We start from the raw sequence: 22,093 nt of genomic DNA, 5'->3' as shown, positions 1-22,093 counted from the left end.
TCAAGTCTCCCCAGTCAAAAGGAAATTTTTTTCTCCTCTGAAACTCCATATAATTTGAATTCTGCTACAGCCTCTTTCATGCTCTGTTTTGCATATTTCAACTTTGCAGGGCTCACCTCAACTCTACTACAAACAGAATTGTTGAAGTTTTTTACTTTCTTAAATCTCAACGTTTTAAATTGACAGCAGACATGCAGAAAGAACACTTATGGCCTTTCTTCCCATGATTTTGCCTTAACTAGTACTTTTAAATTTCCCCAACACCAGACAAGGAAAAAGAGTTAGCAACCTGGTTGGCCAGAGCCCAAGGAGTTCACTGGTCCATATTTTATGAGGGGCAGTGTGCCCTTAAGGGTCATCATTCAGGGGTGAAGCTCCCTTCCTCCCAGCCTGGCCCCTTGATTAGTCCTCTTCTATCCATGTGTCTGGCTGGAGTCCTCACTTGGGTCCAGTCACCTCTTCCTCCCTCCCTCCCTCCCTCTCCCTGCCCCCAACACCATGACTGAGCACACAGGTTCTTAACTCTGATCTGGGGCTGAGTGGGAAAGCAAGGCAGGCCTATGCTGCTTCCCAGCTCACCTTTAACCAGTGAGCCCATGACAGAGGTTACTGGGTATAATTCACATACCAACAGTTGAACTTTGGCTCAAAGTCTGCTATTGTTCCTTGAACATAATGTTTCCGTGGGATCCTGAGCCTCAGGAGTTCGGAGAATTGGATTTCAGCTTTCCTGGGTCTCTGATCATAGAACCACAGTAACAGCAACAAAATCTCACTATCACCTTGTGATGTCAAGAAAAGCTGACGTCAGCATGGAGAAGAGGTCTTCGTATGCATTTGCTATAATGGTGAATAATACAACGGTTTGGTCTCAAGGTTAAAAAAAAAAAAAGGAACAAGAAAAAGATTTTAAAAGGGGGCAGGTAGTGAATACATTTGAAAGACCTTAAACTGACCTTGCTCATCAGTTGCTGTGAGGATGCTTCCTGCTCTGAGGCCTCTCCTCCAAACACCTTGTCAGCCTGGCTCATGTCCTGACCAGGAGGCTGCTTGCTGAGGGGTAAATGGGAAGGAACAGCCTGCGCACAGGTCAACTATAAGGTGTTCAGAAGCTCCGCCACCCTTACAGATTTGGTAGCGTAAATCCAATCCTGTGAAGATATCAGAATGTTCATTTATATTTTTAAAATAAAATGTTTAAGGGGAAAAAAAAATAGTTCTGTTATCTACATTTTAAAAATAGTGTTATGAGGGAATGTGGAAGCATCTCCGAGAATAATTAGAACAAAAAATATCTCCTACATCACATTTTCCAAGTCATACAACACTCCCTCTGCTCACAGTGGGTGCTTTCCCCACACCAGGGGCCACAGGGGCCACAGGTACTGTATCTGTTCAACAAAGGTAATTTGAGCTCAAGGGAAATTATGTCCCAGATACCTTATCCCAGATAGATATCATCAAACAAAACAAAGTTTCCTCTTTCTTGCAGCAGTTGATGTTCCAGCGATTAGGGAAGCAGAAAAAAAAATTAAGAAAAAAAAAAAAATTTAACATGTCACAGTTGTGAGTGCTATAAAGAAAGATAAACCCAGATCAGGCACCAGACATTGACCAGGATTGCTCCTGTGGGCAGGCTGTGCTTCAGTTACTATTGTTTCATAACCAACAACCCCAACTCAGTGGCTTGAAATAATCATTTATTTGTTCTCTCATATTTCTGGTGGTGACTGGGCCCTCAGAATAACGTACAGATGGGGTTTTGTCAAGAGTTCCTGGTGAATCCTCTGCAACATTCAACTCTCCCAGAACCATCACACCGGCTTTGCTGGACTCTCCAAACCCAACCCGGCACGTGGTTACAGATGAGCACAACCTCCTTCTGTTATAACAGAACTCAAGCATTTTCTGTAGCACTGTGCTCCCAAGATGCCCTAAGCAAAATGCTTCACCTGCCTCCCCCATCGTGGGATGTCAAAGTGAAGGAGAGTGATAGCAATTGAGCAAACGAGGGAAGCAGAAGCAGATACTAGGTCACTGCACCAAGAGAAATGGATGCATTGAACAAATCTTTGAGAACCACTTTTATTAAGCTGGGCACTGTGCTGAGACATAGCAATAAATGAATTTCTGATTCCCTTCTCCCCCAAAAAATCTTCTAGTGTGAAATTAGGATGTAACTATCCCTGTTGTTTAAGAGGCTCCTGTATTATGGCTACCAGCTGAGAGTCGTAACAGCACTTCGCTAAGATTATGACTTACTGTTCATTTGTAGGACCATCTTGCATCTGCTTTGGGCTGGTAGGGGGAAACTTCGGGATTTATTCAAATGTTTCAACAAGTGCTCTGGTGCAGCCAGTGTCCCACATGATAATGGAGCAAGCTCTCTCAAAACAGACATGCATATTACCACCTGAGGAGTTGGGTGAAAGGAAGGTACCAGTGGAAAATTGCTCCATCCCCAAGTACATTTCAAACAAGTTCCCTGGGCGTCTTTGATGTCAGGGGTTTTCAGAGGACACTTGGAGAGTCTCTGCTGAAAAGCATTGTTAAACGAAAAAAAAGAGACATAGTAAAATTTTTCAGTTTATTTTGAGCAAAAATCATTCCGGACACAGAAGGCAGGAGCAAGACGCCTACAGGGAAGACAAGGAAGAGAAGTGAGTAAATTGAGAGGCTGTAGTTTCAGGGTGCCTTATACAGGAAGTCAAGTTGGCTGTTTGTGATTGGCCATTCTTTTTGATTTTTTTTAACCTTGAGGCATTCACAGGCTTAGGTTTGGGTTTGCTCATATAGGCTGCCAAGGCATTAGAATTACCTCTAACTGCCTCCTTGTTTAACTAGTTTAAGAGCATGAAGGATAAAAAGCTCTATCCTGAATATCCTAAGGATAGCTTTCACCTTGAGCACTGAGTGTGGCAGGAACGTGCCCACCCTTTCACTACCCAAGCTGAAAATAGCAAGCTGAGCAAGCTGATCTGATTGAGGGCTGAGTGCCACCCAGAAGAGACTCCTGTGTTATGGCTACTAGCTGAGAGTCATAACAGCACTTTGCTAAGATCAGGACTTACTGTTCATTTGTAGGACCATCTTGCATCTGCTTTGGGCTCCTGTGCTACCATGGAAGGCAAGGGATGTTCCAAGACAGTGGACCTGGTCACCTCTAGATCCCCTACATTGAATTTTTTTAATCAGATGCCATTATTCCATGAGGAAGTGATCTTCTAGAGTCAAATACCACATGATCGAGTTATCTGCCCCACTGCTCTGGGAATTTTCTGAAATATAAAGCACTTCAACACAGAGATGTGACCAATACCAGGTGGGATTTACCAGGGAGCTACAAAGAACGCTGCAATGAATTGTCTTGTGCATATGTATCTTCTTATTGTTAAAGGTGTGTCTTCAGAATAAATTCACATGTAATTTTGTTAGATATATTTTCCATTCTTTTCATCAGCACCTTAGTCCAGGCGGCAGGAATTCCTAAAACTGAAGACTGGGAAAACCTAGAGGGAAGACTGGTTCTCAACAATAAACTGTTCATTGTCCATTCTGCTTCTTCCTGTTCAGAGAATCTGCTGAGCCCTTCCACAGAAGTCCATGAAACATCCAGATGATAGAGATTGGGTTTTCTCAAATTTTTCACAGACATGGAGATGGTATAAGACTCAAATAGCTCCCAGGTGTGGGACTCAAGAAGGCAAATACAGACTTCTACCATCCCTTTTCCCAGTCTTTGTCTAAAAGCTCATCAATAAACACATATTTTAAGTAGGAAGGGGAAATATGAAGCCAGCTCTTGCATCTGCCGTGTTTCCTGGTCTCTGGCCACAGAGACCATGAGCTGTGACTAGTGCACACAGCAGTGAAGACAGCCCTTTTACTGGCCCCTCTGTGCTCTTCCATCTCCTCAGTCTCTCTGCTTCTCAGGGTGCAAATCAGCATCACCCACCCCTTCCACCCTCACTCTCCCAGCAGTTTAAGTTCCCAGAGACAAACACAAGGAAGATGACAGCCTACCCTCCCCACTTCATAACAAATGTTTACTGTAGTTTTTTATTGAAAGGTATCAACCCTGGGAATGGTTTGCACAAGACCAGTCTCTAGAAATATGCCCTTCACTGAGATAATAAAGAAAAAAAAAGGCAAGAAAGGGATATGAAATTGTAAAAAGCCCAAGTGAGCTGCTCTGACTTGTAGAACTGCTAAGTGAACTGGATGCCCCTGCAGATGGCGTGCAGCAGTTACAGATGACTGTCAGTTTGGGGGGCCACTGAGGGGCACCTTGCTTCAGTGCTCTTCCCTCCTAAGGCACACTCGAGAGACTTCTAGCCATGAAAAAGGTAGAAATCCAGGGCTTTCATCCATTCAAATATTTATGTCTACTGTGGGCCCTGAAGAACTTATTATGGAGGCAAAAATGTTGGCACTGGCTGCACCGGACTTGTATGGCCCCCAACACGCACCTGGGGACAGCGAGTCCAGGCCCAGCTCACTGTGTGGGGAGGCTTCATAGCAGGTGCCTGCCCAAAAGGAACCCAAAGCCACCAGTCAGGCTGCCTGTGACAGATCCCAGCACCCACCCTGAGACTCAGCTTCAGTAGCTCTTGGCTCTGCCTGGCAACACTGCACTTAACCCACATGATCTCTAGTAGCTCCTTTGTTTTCTAGAAATTAGGCCAGAGGTCTTTAAGGTCCAGGCCTTAGAAGCCCAGTCTTTTCTTCCAATAGCTAAGCCATCTAATCCGCTCCAGAGCTTACCCTGAACACTAAGGGCAGAAGTTCTCAGCCAAGATCAATTTTGCCTCCAGGGGATGTTTGGGAAGGCCTAGAAACATCTTGAGTTGTCACAACTGTCATCTAATAGACTGAGGACAAGGATCCTGCTAAACAGCCTATGACCTACAAAAAAGCAAGGGCAGCCTCCAAGACAAAGAACTGCCTGGCACACAGTGAGAACAGTGCCAAGGTTGAGAAACTCAGGCAAAGTTTACAAGAGCAAGGAGACATGTTTTGACAGCTCCTTTCCCCGTCTCAGAAGTGGATCCAGACAACTTGTGTGTTGCAGGGTGAAGGTGATGGGATGAGAAACCAGCTTATTTTTTAAGAAACAAAGGTATTTCTACTTTTCCCTAGCACACTTAATCAGCCTGCAGACAACATTCACCTTGGCATACACTTTGAGAAGCATTTTTTTTAATGCATTAGCTCCCTAGGACAGACCTTAGGCAGAAAGTTATCTGGTCTGTTAATGCCCAGGGAATAAAAAGGGGTTTCTCTTACAAAGGTCATACCTCTTGGGAGCAGCAGCCTTTCTCACCACCACAGCGGTATGGTACACACAGCTAGGCCCTGAAAGCGCACAGCCCTAGCCCAGCATTAGGGAACTGCAGACACCCTGTCACACACAGTGAGGGCTAAATATAAAGTGACCAAGTGTCCCTGTTTGCCCTGGAGTCCCAGTTTACACCACTGTCCTGACATAATTAACAGCACTTCCTTTTACTCTCAAGGGGGGCTTGAAACGTACAAGATGAGCTTGTAATACCCTGTCACACGAAAGCAAAGAAGCCTTCAAAGGTGATTAGGGTTACACAGAATCAGGAGCCAGTGTGAAGAGGCTCCCACTGGTCAGAACTGAACTTATTTGAGCATCAACTGTGGTGGATTGGTTTAAATTCAAGAATGCATTTTTTATTAAAAAATAGTAACTGATCACTTTCATGGTGATCAGTTTAGAAGCAAAGCCACTGGATCATTATTGTGAAGACAGGTAAATAAGGGAAGGAAGAATCCAGTATTTCCTCTGTGATATGAGTTCACAGATACAGCTGTGAGGCATCCCAGCTAATAAATGAAGATTCTTTTATACAGTTAGTGAAATAAATGCATTTAGGCTCTTCAGCTCAGTTCAGTCACTCAGTCATGTCCAACTCTTTGTGACCGCATAGACTGCAGCATGCCAGGCCTCCCTGTCCATCACCAACTCCCGGAGTTTACCCAAACTCATATCCATTGAGTTGGTGACACCATCCAACCACCTCATCCTCCGTCGTCCCCTTCTCCTCCTGCCTTCAATATTTCCCAGCATCAGGGTCTTTGCAAATGAGTCAGCTCTTCACATCAGGTGGCCAAAGTATTGGAGTTTCAGCTTCAACATCAGTCCTTCCAATGAATATTAAGGACTGATTTCCTTTAGGATTAACTGGTTGGATCTCTATGCTGTCCAAGGGACTCTCAAGAGTCTTCTCCAGCACCACAGTTCGAAAGCATCAATTCTTCGGCGCTCAGCTTTCTTTATAGTCCAACTCTCATGTCGATATATGACTACTGGAAAACCATAGCCTTGACTAGATGGACCTTTGTTGGTAATGTCTCTGCTTTTCAATATGCTGTCTAGGTTGGTCATAACTTTTCTTCCAAGGAGTAAGCATCTTTTAATTTCATGGCTGCAGTCACCATCTGCAGTGATTTTGGAGCCCAAGAAAATAAACTCAGCCACTGTTTCCACTGTTTCTCCATCTATTTGCCATGAAGTGATGGAACCGGATGCCTTGATCTTAGTTTCCTGAATGTTGAGCTTTAGGCCAATTTTTTCACTCTCTTCTTTCACTTTCATCAAGAGGCTCTTTAGTTCTTCACTTTCTGCCATAAGGGTGGCGTCATCTGCATATCTGAGGTTATTGATATTTCTCCTGGCAATCTTGATTCCAGCTTGCACTTCTTCCAGCCCAGCGTTTCTCATGATGTACTCTGCATATAAGTTAAATAAGCATGGTGACAATATACAGCGTTGCTGCTGCTGCTGCTAAGTTGCTTCAGTCATGTCCGACTCTGTGCAACCCCATAGATGGCAGGCCACCAGGCTACCCTGTCTTTGGGATTCTCCAGGCAAGAACACTGGAGTGGGCTGCCATTTCCTTCTCCAGCACACAAAAGTGAAAAGTGAAAGTGAAGTCACTGCTCAGTCGTGTCTGACTCTTAGCGACCCCATGGACTGCAGCCTACTAGGCTCCTCTGTCCATGGGAGTTTCCAGGCAAGAGTACTGGAATGGGTTGCCATCGCCTTCTCTGATATACAGCCTTGACATACTCCTTTTCCTATTTGGAACCAGTCTGTTGTTCCATGTCCAGTTCTAACTGTTGCTTCCTGACCTGCATACAGGTTTCTCAAGAAGCAGGTCAGGTGGTCTGGTATTCCCATCTCTTTCAGAATTTTCCAGTTTGTGGTGATCCACACAAAGGCTTTGGCGTAGTCAAAGCAGAAACAGATGTTTTTCTGAAACTCTCTTGCTTTTTCAATGATCCAGCAGATGTTGGCAGTTTGATCTCTGGTTTCTCTGCCTTTTCTAAAACCAGCTTGAACATCTGGAAGTTCATGGTTCACGTACTGTTGAAGCCTGGCTTGGAGAATTTTGAGCATTACTTTACTAGCGTGTGAGATGAGTGCAATTGTGCAGTAGTTTGAGCATTCTTTGGCATTGCCTTTCTTTGGGACTGGAATGAAAACTGACCTTTTCCAGTCCTGTGGCCACTGATGCTTTTTCCAAATTTGCTGGCATATTGAGTGCAGCACTTTCACAGCATCATCTTTTAGGATTTGAAATAGCTCAACTGGAATTCTATCACCTCCACTAGCTTTGTTCATAGTGATGCTTCCTAAGGCCCACTTGACTTCACATTTAGGCTCTTAACATTGTATAATGAGAAACAACCAGACAAGCCACCATCTGTAGTATGTTCTTGCCAGAATGTGAAACATGAACCTGATTAGCCCTCCACACTGTAGTTTTCAGTCAATCAGATGGCAGAGAACTATATTTAACCATGCCATGAGCATGCAAGCAATAAAATTCGGAACGTGAGAAAGTCCACAGGACAAATAATTCAGTTGCTTTAACGAATAAATGTTACGGGGAAGGGACCTCCCTTGGTGGTCCAGTGGTGAGGGCTCTGTGCTTCCACTGTAGGGGCATGAGTTCAATCTCTGGTTGGGAAATTAAGACCACACAAGCCATGCAGTACAGCCAAATAAAAAAGAAAAGCATCTATCAAGGGGGAAAGGATATATCAGACTTAGAAGACAAGCAATAAATTACAATTTATGGATCTTACTTTGATCTTAAAGGAGCTTTTTAAAAATTATATGGTTTCTTTTTTAAGTGCATTAATTGGGAATTGAGGAACTATTTAATTTTTTAGGTATGATAATAGCAATGTGGTTATTGTTATTTATTTTTTTTAAGAATCCTTAACATTTAGCAGTATACACTGAAATATTTATAAATAACATTTGGGATTTGCTTCAAAATACTTCAGCTGGGGAGGAAGATGAAGAGGAGGATGGGGCAGAAACGAAACAAGATTGGCTATGCAGAAACAAATGGTTAAAGCTATGAATACATGAAGATTCATTTATATATGTTTGAAATTCTCTATTCTAAAAAAATTCCTAAATAGAAAAATACAGAAAACAATATTTGGCATTTGAATAGCTATCAAAAATAAGGCTATTACAACCTTACGGGAAAATTTTCCTTTTGGGACTCTTTGGAGGAACCATCCATAAGCTTTGGTCTCAAAGCAGACAGGGGAGCCCACGTGGGAAGACAGCAAGTTCTGACTCTTACAGAAGCTCCCTTCAGAGATCCCAACTGGCTGAAAACCCACTATATGCTCAGAATCTGCCATTTAATTCAGGTAAACAGAAGGCCACTGATGAGCAACTCCAAGCCCATACTGGCCCCATGCCCCCTGTCTAGCTTTGGAATACACACCTCCTAAAAAAGACAAATTCAGGTCAGGTCAGCCCCTATGTCCTACAGACTAGAAGCCAGAGGCTGAGGGAAGCCTGTCATTGGGTTTGGACTCCAGGTGGCTATGAGCCTTGCCTGGCTTGTCTGAGGCGTGGGGCAGAAAAGAGCTGACTCTGTATCTGGACTCAACGGTGCTGGGAAATAGCAGTCCACCATCTCAGAAAGTGGACGTCTCACAGTACTCACAGCCTCACGGGGACAACTGAAGGGCCAGGAGGTCTTCTGCTGAATCAAATGTAAACACCACAGTTACCTGCCAAACAAGTGATAAAATAATGTGTTTCAAATCGGACTGAGTAATGCGACTCTCTGTATTAAAGTCATTACCATTTATCAATATTCCATTTACAATGGAAAATGGGGGGTAAAAAACCCCAGTGAAAGAAGATAGTATTAAGAGGCACCATGAGACAAATCACATCTTGCAAACACAGGACACAGTCCAAAGACAACTAACTTACAGTCCCATCAGAAGACTGACTCACTCAGCAGCCGGCGTCCGAAGGCACTGCAGCACAGTCCAGGCTAGTTAGGCAGTTTCCACAAAGTCCAAGAAAAAGGAAACCCTTTAACGATGGCAAAATAATATGAAAGCTTAAACACAGTTACAGATAATGCATCTTCTCATTTTTAAAAAAAATGTATTTAATTCCTAAAAACATCTTTGTTTTTCCTAAATTAGCATTCATATAAAAACAGCCAGCTACCGTCTCATCATCTACAGATGGCCTGGGGATCCCAAGCGCCTCTCAGATGACAAGGACCGAGATGCACCGAGGATAGAAATGATTCGGAAACAAGAGGTAGGTGGTGGCGAATGCACTGCAGAGCCAGATGCCCAGGTCCAGAGGGCATCTGGGAGTATCCACAGGTTCCACCTCGGTGATTCTGAAGATCAAATACATTCACTAACACGTAAGCTCCCCGAGGACAGGGACTCCCCCCATTTTATTTACTGACCTACCTCAAGCACCCAGAAGAGTCCCTGGCACACTGTCAGGCCTCAATAAATATTTGTGGAATGAGTCAAGCGAGAAAACAGGGAAGTGCATTTTATAGGCTGTAAAGTGCCATCAAATGTAGAGTATTAATACCAGTTCATCTTTCAGACTCGTTTAATTAGAACTTCATTCCAAACTGGATTTTTTTAAAAAAATACGCTCATGTTTAGACAGTGACCAAAAGCAAAATATTCATTTCCTAACAGATGTGTGGACAGCTGTTTTTGTTCAAGGAACAATGGAATGGGAGAAACTACTAATGAGAGTAGGTCACAGAGAGGAAGGGGCCACAGAGTAAAATAAAGGCGGATATGCCTAAGCAACCCAGCTGGGGAGGGAAAGATCAGGAACTGGGCAGATGGAGCAGAGAACTTTCTCTCACGCAGCACTCACCGGGAATGTAACTCAGGGCGCTCTGCTTTATTAACAAGTCTGCTTCCAGGGCCTGATCCCACACTCTAGGGCAATGAGGTCTCAGCTGTCTGGTCATTGGACTCCCAGTGCCAGACACACGGTAGGTGTTCAGTAAATATTTATTAAATGGAAGAGAACTGGGGGGACAGAGGGAATCAGAGTCTGAGCTAATGATCTTGCAGGGACACAGCCCTCAGGAAAATGAGGTTCAAGCTGCTGACAGGCGAGAAGATTTAACCACAAGGACCAGATTTGCTCAGGAGGTGGACATGAACATCCATGGAAGGAGAAAAACCTCAACCTGAACTGAAGCTTGGGCCATCACTTCCTGGAAAGAAGGTTAAGAAGTGCTAGCACCACTTGGGCGAGAGATGTGGCACCTCAACTAAAGGAGGCCTCTCCCTTACCCAGCGTCTGAAACGAGGGGAGAGAAAAGGAGTCAACGCGCCTCTCCACACCCAACACTCCTGACACCTGCAGCCCTTCAGGGAGTAACAATGGGTACTTCCTCCCACGAGGTCTCCCTCTACTGGTGGTCCAGAGAGGTCCCGCCTTCTCCGTGAGCCAAAGAGGGGCATCCGGGCCAGGCACCTTCACTGCCCGGGGGGCTCCTGGCGGTGCTGCGTCTTCTGGTGCCGGTTGAGGATGGAGCGCTGGTTGAAGCTGCGGCCACAGGCCGGGCAGCGGTACGGCTTCTCCCCGGTGTGGATCCTCTGGTGCCGGACCAGCCGCTCCCCCTTGCTGAAGCGCTTCCCGCACACCTGGCAGCCATAGGGCTTCTCGCCGGTGTGGGTCCGCCGGTGCACCGCCAGGTTGGCGTTCCTGCTGAAGCGCTTGCCACACTCGCAGGTGTACGGCTTCTCGCCGGTGTGTGTTCGGCGGTGCACCTGCAGGTGCTGCCGGCGGCTGAAGCTCCTCCAGCAGTCTGCGCACTGGAAGGGCTTCTCGCCTGTGTGGCTGCGCTGATGGACCGCGAGGTGGTGGCGCTGGCTGAAGGTTTTCCAGCACTCACCGCACACGTGCGGCCGCCGGCCCAGGTGCGTCCGCTGGTGCTTCAGCAGGTACTCGCGCAGCGCAAAGCCCTTGCCGCACTCCCCACAGCTGTATGACTTCTCCTCCTCGTGCGTCCGCTGGTGTCGGACCAGGTTGGAGCTCCGACTGAAGCCTTTCCCACACTCTGGGCACTGGAAAGGCTTCCAGAAGGAGCTGTGGGTCTGGAGGTCATCAGGCAGCGGGGCGACACTGTGCTGGGGCTGGAGCGGCCCGGGCACATTTCCCAGCGGGCTCCCGGCCTCCTGCTCACATGGTCTTCCCAGCTCCGGGCCCTGGAGAGCGGCCTCCCCACACCGCTCTGCCGGCCCACAAGTGAGCTGCCCCTTGGGGTCTGCCAGCTGGGTCTTTGCCTCCTTGTCCTTGCTCGCCAGGCCTACAGGACAAAGGAGATACAGACCGACGCTGAAGCGGATCTGAAGGGAAACTTCTAGTCAGAACTTGGCTTCTAACGTGTCCCATTAACAACTAGCAATGACCTCAGTGCATCTCACTTGCTCTAAGACCAGACATTCCTTTACTTCTTTCCACCTGTTATGGACTGAATGTTTGGGCTCCTCCAAAATTCACAGGCTGATGCTCTAAGCCCACTGGGGCTGCTGTTAGGAGGTGGGGCCTTTGGACCCTAATTAGGTGAGGGTCTAGAGGTGGAGCCCCCAGGATGGGTCCATGTCCTGGAAGAGCAGAAGCCAGGGCTGGCTCTCTGCACACAGGGGTCATGTGAGCGGGAGCCCTCGTGATGGATTAACGGCCTTATAAAAAAGGAGGAAAAGACATGAGATCTCTTCTTCCTCCCTCTGCCACATGAGGACCTGGCAAGAAGGCAACTGCCTGTGAACCAGGAAGAGAAGCCTCGCCAGACAACAAATGTGCCAGCAACTGGATCCGGGACTTCCCAGCCTCCAGAACCGGGAGATATTAAGTGTCTGTTGTTAAAGCGACCCACTCTGTAGTATTTTGTGATGGCAGCCCAAGCTCAGACCCTGCCTTCTTACGAAACCATCTGCTAAATTACAATGCCCTCCCTCTTAACTTCCTACTAAGTCACCCTGTGCTTTCCTTCAAAATCTGACTCAATGCCATCCATCCTCTAAGGAACATACCTTGATTTCTCCCCCGCTGTGGGTCTCATCAGCACATGCATTCAATTAGCACTGTTTATTCCACACTTACTTACACATGACCTTGTTGCACATGCTAATCTACAGTCATCGAGATGTTCAGCTTCCCCAGGATCACAGACCTGTTCCAGCAATTTTTCCACATCCTCCCTCAGCTCACTGTCCCTGCTCACACTGTGCCCTCCACCTCACCCTGGTTTATTACCCTGGGTCTCTGGGAGCCTGGCACAGGGACTGACTCAGGGGAGATGCTTCATGACTGCTGGATGGGCCAGTGAACACAGCTGTCTGAACCAGGCCACCTCGACATCAGCACATTTATTAGGAATGAAATGCCCTTCCCTCTTTTACTCTAAATTTAACAGAATAATCAGTTACATAAGATCAAGAGGAAGGGGAAGAGAAGAGAGGAGAGAGATGCCAGGGAGCAAAGAAGCCAAGAAAGAAGAGGGGAATGACAAGTCGCACTCACACAGGACAGGCCTTTCAGGCAAGGCCATTAAAAGAGAAGAGGAAAAAGGACACTTAATGCTTGCTGATTTGACAAAATACAGAGGAGAGAGCCAGCGTTTCTGATGTCTTACCTGGAGGTGAGACCCCGCAGTCCTGGGGTTCCACATACTCCCCAAAGCAGTCTATCTGGGCTGGGGTTACGTGCCTCCACTCCTCCTCAGGGAAAGCCAGGGCCATGTCTTTAAATGGGCCCAACCCCTAAAACAGCACAGGAGATGGCTAAGGATAAAGACATAATTCTAAGGCAGGAGCAGCTGAAGAGCAGACACACAGGGGGCCACACTCCAGGGGAGAACAGAGCGAGAAGATGGAGGAACCAGGGTCCCAGATGGCTCCAAAATGGGACTGGAAGTGCCTCCCTCTCGACAGTTTAATGACAGAGAAGTGATGGACTTGTCTGAGCCACTGTATTGAGTCTTTGCTGCAGCCACTTTGCTGGTACCCAACAACCACAGCCTCCAATTTGCACTACTCAATCACCTCCACTACATCTTCATATTGGAGGGAGATGGGGGCTGCTATTTATCCCCTCATGTAGAATCAATTTTCCCTCAGACATAAGCAAACACTTGGGCAGGCCCTGTCTTAAGAACAACGCCACATTAAAATGAATGTGCTGCTGTCATGACACGGTAAAGAAGGACACTTGTGGCAGGAGGAGACAGTCTAACTTAATTGAAGAAAAATGCTGATGTCTTTCCTCCTCTCCTCTAAATGTTCTTGGAAAACAGAAGCAGGAAACAGCATAGGCACCAAACCTTGCCCAAATAATGCTTCAATGAGATCAAACTTGAGTCACTTCTTTTTTTTCTGCCAAATGATAACTTTCCTTCTACAAGGAACTCTTCACTTTAAGACTTGATGTCCCTTTCAGAAAGCTGTCACACAAGAATCCCCCACCTCCCTGGAAACACTGGGCATGCCACGGGAGACACTCACAACACGACAGGAGTGCCCACCTGCGCTCTAGGGACCCCCACCTGTAGCAGGCTGAAAAGTGCTAACAAGGCCAAAACTGGTGCAGCCTTTGGAGGGGCCAGAGAGACCGTTCCACTCGGCACTGCTGGGTGCCCCCACCTCTAAGTCAGCAAGACTCCTGCTGACTCGGGAGGGAGGAAGGGGTCCAGAGGAAGAGCAGCCACAGACAGACCCATAAAGGCTATCCACAGAGGGCTACTGATCTCCTCAGCCTAGATCACGCCTGTGGGGTTTCTACCAATAATGGCTTCCTCCTCACAAGTGGACTTCCCTTGTGGCTGAGAGGTAAAGAATCTGCCTGCCAATGCAGGAGACGTGGGTTCGATCCCTGGGTTGGGAAGATCCCCTGGAGGAGGGCATGGCAACCCACTCCAGTAATCAGTATTCTTGTCTGGAAAATTCCATGGACAGAGGAGCCTGGTGAGCTCCAGTTCATGGGGCTGCAAAAGAGTTGGACATGACTGAATGACTGAAGAACACCACAATTACAAGAGTAATACTGAGTTGATTGAGGGAAAAAAAAAAATCAAAGAGTAATACAAATGAGTGAACTGAGCCTCATGCCTAGACCCTAAAGCATAAGGCTCAATCCAAATTAATAACTGATGATAGTCAAGTGGAGAAAACGAAGCTGTCACATCCATCAGGATGAGAAAGGAAGAATCACTCAACTCTGCACAGTGCTCTGCTGTGCGGAGAACTCCTGAGGAAGGTGTGCCTCATTCAAAGCAACCTCGTGATCCCTGAAGGGCAAGCGCAGCTTACCTGGGATCCAGCCGTCAGGAAGCCGGCTGCCACCTCCTGGTCTCTGGTGCTCACTGCAGGGAGGCCAGCACCAGCCTGAAGGACTGGCAGAGCTGAGCAGGAAAGGAAAACAGGAGCAGGATTAGCACTGTCTTGCAGCAGCTCAGCCATTGGCTCTGCTGCCCGACACACAGAACCCCGGGAACCACAAGGAGACTCCAGACAGGCCGGGCATGGGTGTACCCCACTCTGTTCTCAGCTAGAAAGAAGGGCCCAACCCAATACGCATGGCCCTTCAGGACGGTTCATGCTCCCAAGTCACAGGCTCACAATAACCCCCTCTGAGATTCAGCAATGCAGTAAAGTCACCTGTTACTTTCAGGGATTTGGTTTATCCACCCACTTAAAGAAAAAAAAAAAATCCCTACATGTCAGCTACATATGCCCTGGTGCTCTCCATATCAAGGATGTGAGGGGAAGGAGAAGAAATGACAAGACAGCGTGATCCCAGATAGCCCTGGCAGAAATTGAGAGACTGAGCTATAGAAAACAACTTCACTGCATCTGTTTCCTACTGAAGTCAAGGAGGAAAGTCAGGGAAATGCAGAGCTGTGCCCACAGGTGCCTTGGTTTGTCAGCTGAGGGGTCTATAAAGGAAAGGGGAACATGGGGTACAAAGCAGTTTTCTGTGCCCTATCTTCTTGTTGTTTGCATCTTACCCTGCTCCTGGAAGGCCTGCGTCCCCTCTCCAGGGTCCTGGCTGAGCTGCTCTTCAGTGCCTTGGTCAAGGCCTTGGACGCCTTCCCTGTGGGGCATCCCCCACTCAGGCTTGACCTCCACGGGCCCCAGGTGGACACTTGGTTCCCAGGGGTCTCTGCAAAGTGCTGTCTCCTCCCGCTGTCCCTGCACATGACATGGAACCTAAGAAGAGTCCCCAACACCTGTTAGAATGAGGCCTGCGTAAGGCTGTCATGAAAGCCATTCCAGCTGCTGGGGAATGGACAAGCCAACTCAGCTCTTCCTGAGCACAGCAGTGAAAACATGAAAAGGAAGCTAAACTGCCTTCATCAGGCTCTGAGATCAGACACTTGTCTGTATCCAAGCCATTTGACAAGAGTCTCTTCAGCTCACCTCGGTACTGATCACATTCCACCATTAACAACATCACAGAGAGATGGTATCATTTCACTGAGAACTTTAGCCCAAAACACGCATTAGAAAAATACATTCCTCAGTTAAAGATGCTGAAAACAAAAAATACAAGGCCTAGACTGTGCAGTGAATTAGTGAGGAAAAAAATTGTTCTACAAATAGCAAGGAAAACCAAAACCCACAAAAACAGGCCCTTCCTGGTCCACTTTCAAGCTCCTACTAAAGACAAAACAAAACAACTCTCTTAGACAACACAGGAAGTCAGGGTGACTGCTGTGGGAAAAGAGAGGATATGCTGAAGGAAGGTTGTTATCTGCAAGCAAAACAGTAATGTTCGGTCCTGCCCTCTCTTTCCTAGACAGCCAACAGGAAACTGTATGAGAGAGGGACAGAGACATGACCAGAGTCCCAGGGAAGCCTCTGAGGTGCAAAGTCACTCATTATGTGAGTCATCTGAGACCAATGTCCCAGACATGGAAACGGCACTGCTACAGACAGCGCTCCTGAGAAAAACTGTTCACCAAGTAGAATTCCCTGCAAGCCCACATACGTCTCCGTATGTGGAAGGAGACCCCCGGGGCTTTGAAACCCATCATAACTGCCTTCCTTTTTTTAAATTTTTTGGCCATGCCACACAGCATGTGGGATCTTAGTTCCCTAACCAGGGATTGAATCCGGTGCCCCCTGCATTAGAAGCTAGAGTCTTAACCACCGGACCACTTACCACTTAACCACTGGGAGGTCCACCACTGCCTTCTTGGATCCAAGGCTCACAAAGGAAATATGGCCAAGCCCCCGCCCTGATGACCAGAAAAGCTACCAGCCCTTCCACTGGCCCTGCGTCTTCCCTGGGAATGGCTTTCCTTGCTGAAAACTCCTCTGCCCTCCAAAAAGCACTTCTAGTGGCCTGGGAGCAGAGAAAGGAGACTCTGCATGCATGTCTCCCACTCCCACTGCTTCATCAAACCTCTCGATTCTTTACAGCTTCCCTTCCACATCAACAAAGCAAGACCCAGAACCCCCTTCTCACCCACCGCCTTGGCCTCCAGGGCTCTCTGGGTGAAGTCCTCCACCATGGCAACCAGGGCCTTGCCGCTCTCAGGGCCATGCTCCCAAATCCAGGCGTAGAACTCCCGTGGCAGGATGGTCAGGAACTGCTCCAGCACTAGCAGCTCCAGGATCTGCTCCTTGGTATGCAGCTCGGGCCGCAGCCACTGGCGACAGAGCTCCTGGAGCTCCCTGAGGGCTTCCTGGGGCCCGGCCGCCTCCTGGTAGCGGAACTGCCGAAACCGCAGGCGAAAAGTTTCCGGGCTTGGGTCCTCCCTTGTCCTGCCCCACGGCAGCTCTTTCTCCAGTTTTACCACAGGGCCACCCATTTGCTGCTGAGGCTCTTCTGCCATCCCTGGACGCTCTATAAGCATCTTCACACCCCCTCCCAGAAGACTGAAGGTCTGTAGGGAAGACCAGACAGACAACAGGACAGCACAAATAAGACACCAGGAAGCTCGGGGCATCCCAGTTCTGCCTCTACATCAATAAACATTCCACTGGAGAACAGGACAACAAAGCATTTTCGAAAGACTGGACATATATCCTGAGTCATGTCAAATTCAACTCAATATTTGCTAACCACTTATGTGTGGAGGGTACATAGAAAACATACAGGACTTAGCTTATACCCACAAATAGCTTAGAATTTCATGAAGAGATAATACTATAATCATAAAATGAAGACGTGTTATAACTAGGTCAGTCACCAGGGCCCACTCTTTCAAAATCAAAGAAAATATACATTCAACATATATCTCTGACTGGCCCACAGAAGCTAGGAACACAAGAGAGAACAAGACAGACAAAGTGCTTGCCCTTTGAAACTCACAAACTGGTGCAACAAATGGAAAAAAAATATAAAGAAATAAATTTAAATTATAAATGAGAATTAGTTCTAAAAAGGAAATAAGGAGGGTGTTAATGGTGACAATCAACTTGGAGAAGGCTTTTCTAAAGAAATGACACTTAAGATGAAACCCAACAAATGAATGAGAATGAGCCAGTCATTCAAAGAACTTTCCAGGCAAAAGCCTGGGGGCTAGACATTATGGGCAGTCTGCAAACAAACCAAAGTGCAATGTGGCTTCAGTAGAGTGAGAAAGGGACAGAACACAGGGGAAGGAGGAAAACAGATTATCCAGGGCCTGGGCATGCAGTAAGAATTACGGACTTCACTCTTATTCCTTATTTTAGTGGGGAGATATATGTTCTTCAAAGGTCACTCTGCCTGCAAAGTGTCAGCAGAGTATAGATATGAAGGGTCAAGAAGGGAAGCTGCACTTACCGTAGTCCAAGCAGGAGAGAGAGATTTAGCTCAGGGTGGTGGCAAAGAAGCAGTCAAAGCATTTTGCAGGTAAACCAATAGCCTTGTTGGTGGCTAGAATGTGACAGTGTGCTCAGCCTAAAGAAAACAACAGAATGATATACATACCATTACTATAAATGATCAAAAGAGTTCCAACTTATGCAGGCTTTACCATTTAGAAAGCATGTGAGCACATGCTCTCATTTAATAAGGACAACCATCCTACTGAGTGAGTACTGAAGAAACTGAAAATGTACGAGGTTAGACAGACGATTGGGAGAAGGCAATGGCACCCCACTCCAGTGTTCTTGCCTGGAAAATCCCAGGGACGGCAGAGCCTGGTGGGCTGCCGTCTATGGGGTTGCACAGAGTCGGACACGACTGAAGCGACTTAGCAGCAGCAGCAGCAGCAGACAGATGATTGAGGTCAGCCTCCCAAAACACGAGAGTACAGATAAGAAACATGGGAATCCAAAAAAAAAAAAAAAGGGTTTATGCAAGTTCAAGTACTCATGAGAAAGAAGAGACCTGTAGACTCGGGGTAGGGAAAGGAGGGAGAATCGCCTTAAATGTAGCAGAGAATAAGCGAATGGCAGTAGGCATTAACATTTTCCAAGCGTCTGCTTAATATTCTATTGAGTGTTTGTGTATCTATCTATCCTTCTCAAATGTATTTACATTTTCATTCTATTTGTTTTCTCTGCTGCATCAACTGAGATTTCTCTTTCCTGACTTACTAGCTACTTAATTTGTTCACCCCACGATTGCATTTACCACATTATAGCGCGAATGCTTATCCATGTGTCTCCATCTACAAGATTCCCTATAGTAAAGAAATGTCCTCATTCTGGGGAATTCCCTGGCGGTCCAGCGGTTAGGACTCTGAGCTTCCACTGAAGGAGGCACGGGTTCTATCCCTGGTCTGGAAACTAAGATGCCGTACTAACCGGCCGAGAAGGAAAAAAAAAAAGCCCTCACTCACTCAACTTTTACTTCTGGCACTTGACAAATAGAAGGCGTCACTTCGTTATTCTTTGAATGAGCTTCTAGTTCTAAAATGACCACTCTTCACTCTTCATAGTGTTCTGCTTCGGCTCAAGATATCCGGGTTCTGGAGACCTCCCCCGTTAAGCCAACCCTGGCCAGGGGCGACCAACCTCGCTCCTCCCTGAGCCGAGCGCCGTGCGGCCACCCCGGGATCCCGACCCGCAAGGCCTCGGTGCTGCGGGAGGCAGCTCCGGGGAGACGCGCCGCCCTCAGCGTCAGCCTCGCCGCCACCGCCAACGCCCGCAGCGGCCCCACAGCACGGAACCCGGGCCCCAGCCACCTCGACCCCGCCACTCAAACGCGCCTCCCCTCACAGTCGCACACCTGAGGTAGGTTCGTCCCAGCCCGCGGCGAGCCGGAAGTGGGCGACGGACGCGGTCACACAGGTGCGTTAAGGAGGGGCCCCTTCCGTTTCCTCTCTAGGACTCTCGGAGGCCGGTGCGTCTCGTTGATCCCCCTTCCCAGGACCGATCGGGAGCGCGCGCCGAGCCACCAGAGGCCCCACCCACCCGCCTCCCTTCAGGCCCACAGTCGTCAGGCCCTTAGCGCCGGCGTGCCTTTGTATCTGCGCTCCCTTATGGGAGGGACGCTTCTCCAGACACACCGCGGGATATAGCGCCTCCCTCACGGGACTTTAGATCAACACGTTTACTGCGAGGCTTAGGGTCAGAGGGTGACGGAGGGAAGCAGGGAAGCACCGGGTATTGTGGGTACGCATAACAGGCTTCTACCCTGGGTACTGTGTGGGGGCGTTGGGTAGGGGCTAGTCAGGGAAGGTTTCCTGGAGGAGCTGGCACCTGAGCTCAGATTTGCTTCAGTTCAGTTCAGTTCAGTCGCTCAGTCGTGTCCAACTCTTTGCGACCCCATGAACCGCAGCACGCCAGGCCTCCCTGTCCATCACCAACTCCTGGAGTCCACCCAAACCCATGTCCATCGAGTCGGTGATGCCATCCAACCATCTCATCCTCTGTCGTCCCCTTCTCCTCCTGCCCTCAATATTTCCCAGCATCAGGGTCTTTTCAAATGAGTCAGCTCTTCACATCAGGTGGCCAACGTATTGGAGTTTCAGCTTCAACATCAGTCCTTCCAATGAACACCCAGGACTGATCTCCTTTAGGATGGACTGGTTGGATCTCCTTGTAGTCCAAGGGACTCTCAAGAGCTTCCCCAACACCACAGTTCAAAAGCATCAATTCTTCAGCGCTCAGCTTTCTTTATAGTCCAACTCTCACATCCATACATGACTACTGGAAAAACCATAGCCTTGACTAGATGGACCTTTGTTGACAAAGTAATGTCTCTGCTTTTTAATATGCTGTCTGCCGGGAGCCAGCTCACGAGATCCCACCCGTGACAGAGTCATGAGAAAGAGGAATGATTGAGCACGGCTTCTCAGGCCTCAGGGATTCTCGGAAGGCTGCCCCAGCACTCACCTTAAAGATGGTATCTGTCTTTCTGATGTTTGCTACAATAAACCTCTTCTTATTTTCTGTGACTTAGAAAAAAGGCTTTTCCTGATTCTCTTGTAAAAGAGATCAATCTGAAAACTCAATCAACAAGGCCCCTGAACGGTAGCACCCTAAATAAAATTATCTGGGATATAGAGTATGCTGATCTAAATTCCTTTTGCTAACATATTGGTTTGTTTAATAAATGTACCTGTGCCTTTGGAGCTAATGTGCATGACTGTTCCTTAATAATAAAACAGCATTGAGAGCCTCTGCACAGAAAGCCCTTATGGGCACAAAACCTTTCGCAGGAAAAAAGGCTTGTTAGGAAATATAAGAAATATTGCTTTATGAAACTGTTACTTAGTCTATATTTACTATGTTTTTACTCTTAACGTATTTAGCCTATATAATGAAAGCATAATAGTTAAAAATTTATAAAAGTTTAGCTTTAATACAAATAATAAGACAATTGTTGATTTAATTGATGATTCTTACTTAGAGCTGACCTTCAGCTTGCTGTTCTATGACTTTATGGGACCACATTCTTTTCTGTTAAGCTCAAGGCGTAGAGTAAATTACCGAAAATAGGTTTTACCTTGAAACTTTCTATTGATGAATTCTTTCCTGCTGTGCCTGATACAAAAGTGTTCTGACTGATCAACCCTTATCAATGGAGAGTCACAAGATGTTAGCAGGCCCCCAGGCCGGAAGATGATGTAAACAAAATGAGGCTTTTGGTAACTAAAAGCATGCAAACGGTTTCAATGAAGGTCAAAACTGCTGGCCTATTAAGCTGAATTGATAGGCCCATTAAGCTAAATTGGTATGCCCACTAAGCTGAATTGGTATGACTCTACACTTTACATTTGTTTCTATATACCACTAAAAATATAAAAGCTGTCTTAAAAACAATAAAGTTGGAAGACACTTGGAAACACCGAGACTCGCTGTGTCTTCTCATTTGCATCACCGACGCCGTCCATCCTGAGGGAACCCCTGGACCTGCTGGAGCTGGACTCTAGCAGCTGTCTAGGTTGGTCATAACTTTTCTTCCAAGGAATAAGCATTTTTAAATTTCATGGCTGCAGTCACCATCTGCAGTGATTTTGAAGCCCCAAAAAATAAAGTCAGCCACTATTTCCACTGTTTCCCTATTTCCCATGAAGTGATGGGACCAGATGCCATGATCTTAGTTTTCTGAATGTTGAGCTTTAAGCCAACTTTTTCACTCTCCTCTTTCACTTTCATCAAGAGGCTCTTTAGTTCTTCTTCACTTTCTGCCATAAGGATGGTGTCATCTGCATATCTGAGGTTATTGGTATTTCTCCTGGCAATCTTGATTCCAGCTTGTGCTTCCTCCAGCCCAGCATTTCTCATGATGTACTCTGCATGTAAGTTAAATAAGCACGGTGACAATGTACAGCCTTGACGTACTCCTTTTCCTATT

At 47.1% G+C, this 22,093-nt stretch overlaps 3 protein-coding genes across 12 annotated transcripts in view; 1 reads left to right on the top strand and 2 right to left on the bottom strand.

The window, feature by feature from the left end:
* LOC145531923 (cytochrome P450 3A24-like) overlaps positions 1–11,597 on the bottom strand; it is a 104,574-nt gene extending 92,977 nt beyond the window's left edge. Inside the window, exons 1-5 of the mRNA XM_081555862.1 lie at positions 10,642–11,597; positions 9,305–9,385; positions 9,006–9,072; positions 957–1,151; positions 629–840 (exon numbers count right to left, since the gene is read on the bottom strand). The gene's annotated coding sequence lies outside the window, so the exon portion shown is untranslated. The remainder of the gene's footprint in view (positions 1–628; positions 841–956; positions 1,152–9,005; positions 9,073–9,304; positions 9,386–10,641) is intronic.
* The window catches only part of ZNF3 (zinc finger protein 3), a 490,877-nt gene that overhangs the window by 402,179 nt on the left and 66,605 nt on the right, over positions 1–22,093 (top strand). The gene's annotated exons all lie outside the window — the stretch shown is intronic.
* ZSCAN25 (zinc finger and SCAN domain containing 25) lies at positions 641–18,244 on the bottom strand. 10 transcript variants are annotated; one of them, XR_014072870.1, is made up of 10 exons: positions 18,128–18,244; positions 16,823–17,243; positions 15,360–15,561; positions 14,662–14,753; positions 12,990–13,116; positions 10,642–11,660; positions 9,305–9,385; positions 9,006–9,072; positions 957–1,151; positions 641–840 (listed from the first exon to the last, which is right to left on the bottom strand). XR_014072870.1 is itself a non-coding variant. In XM_081555895.1 (6 exons), exons 2-6 carry the CDS (start codon positions 17,211–17,213, stop codon positions 10,828–10,830), a joined length of 1,641 nt encoding a protein of 546 aa, XP_081412021.1. In that variant the 5' UTR covers positions 17,214–17,243; positions 18,128–18,244; the 3' UTR covers positions 9,917–10,827. The 10 variants fall into 10 exon arrangements, 3 of the variants coding, with proteins under 3 accessions (XP_081412021.1, XP_081412023.1, XP_081412022.1); XR_014072865.1 differs by having other exon boundaries at positions 16,827–17,243; XR_014072871.1 differs by lacking the exons at positions 641–840; positions 957–1,151 and adding an exon at positions 2,263–2,533 and having other exon boundaries at positions 9,281–9,385; positions 10,826–11,660.

This window comes from Giraffa tippelskirchi, chromosome 13 (assembly GCF_054371585.1).
Source record: "Giraffa tippelskirchi isolate mGirTip1 chromosome 13, T2T-mGirTip1v1.2.pri, whole genome shotgun sequence".
Lineage (NCBI taxonomy): Eukaryota > Metazoa > Chordata > Mammalia > Artiodactyla > Giraffidae > Giraffa > Giraffa tippelskirchi.
The sequence above is the reverse complement of the archived record's forward strand: the minus strand, read 5'-3'. Positions and strand labels throughout refer to the sequence as shown.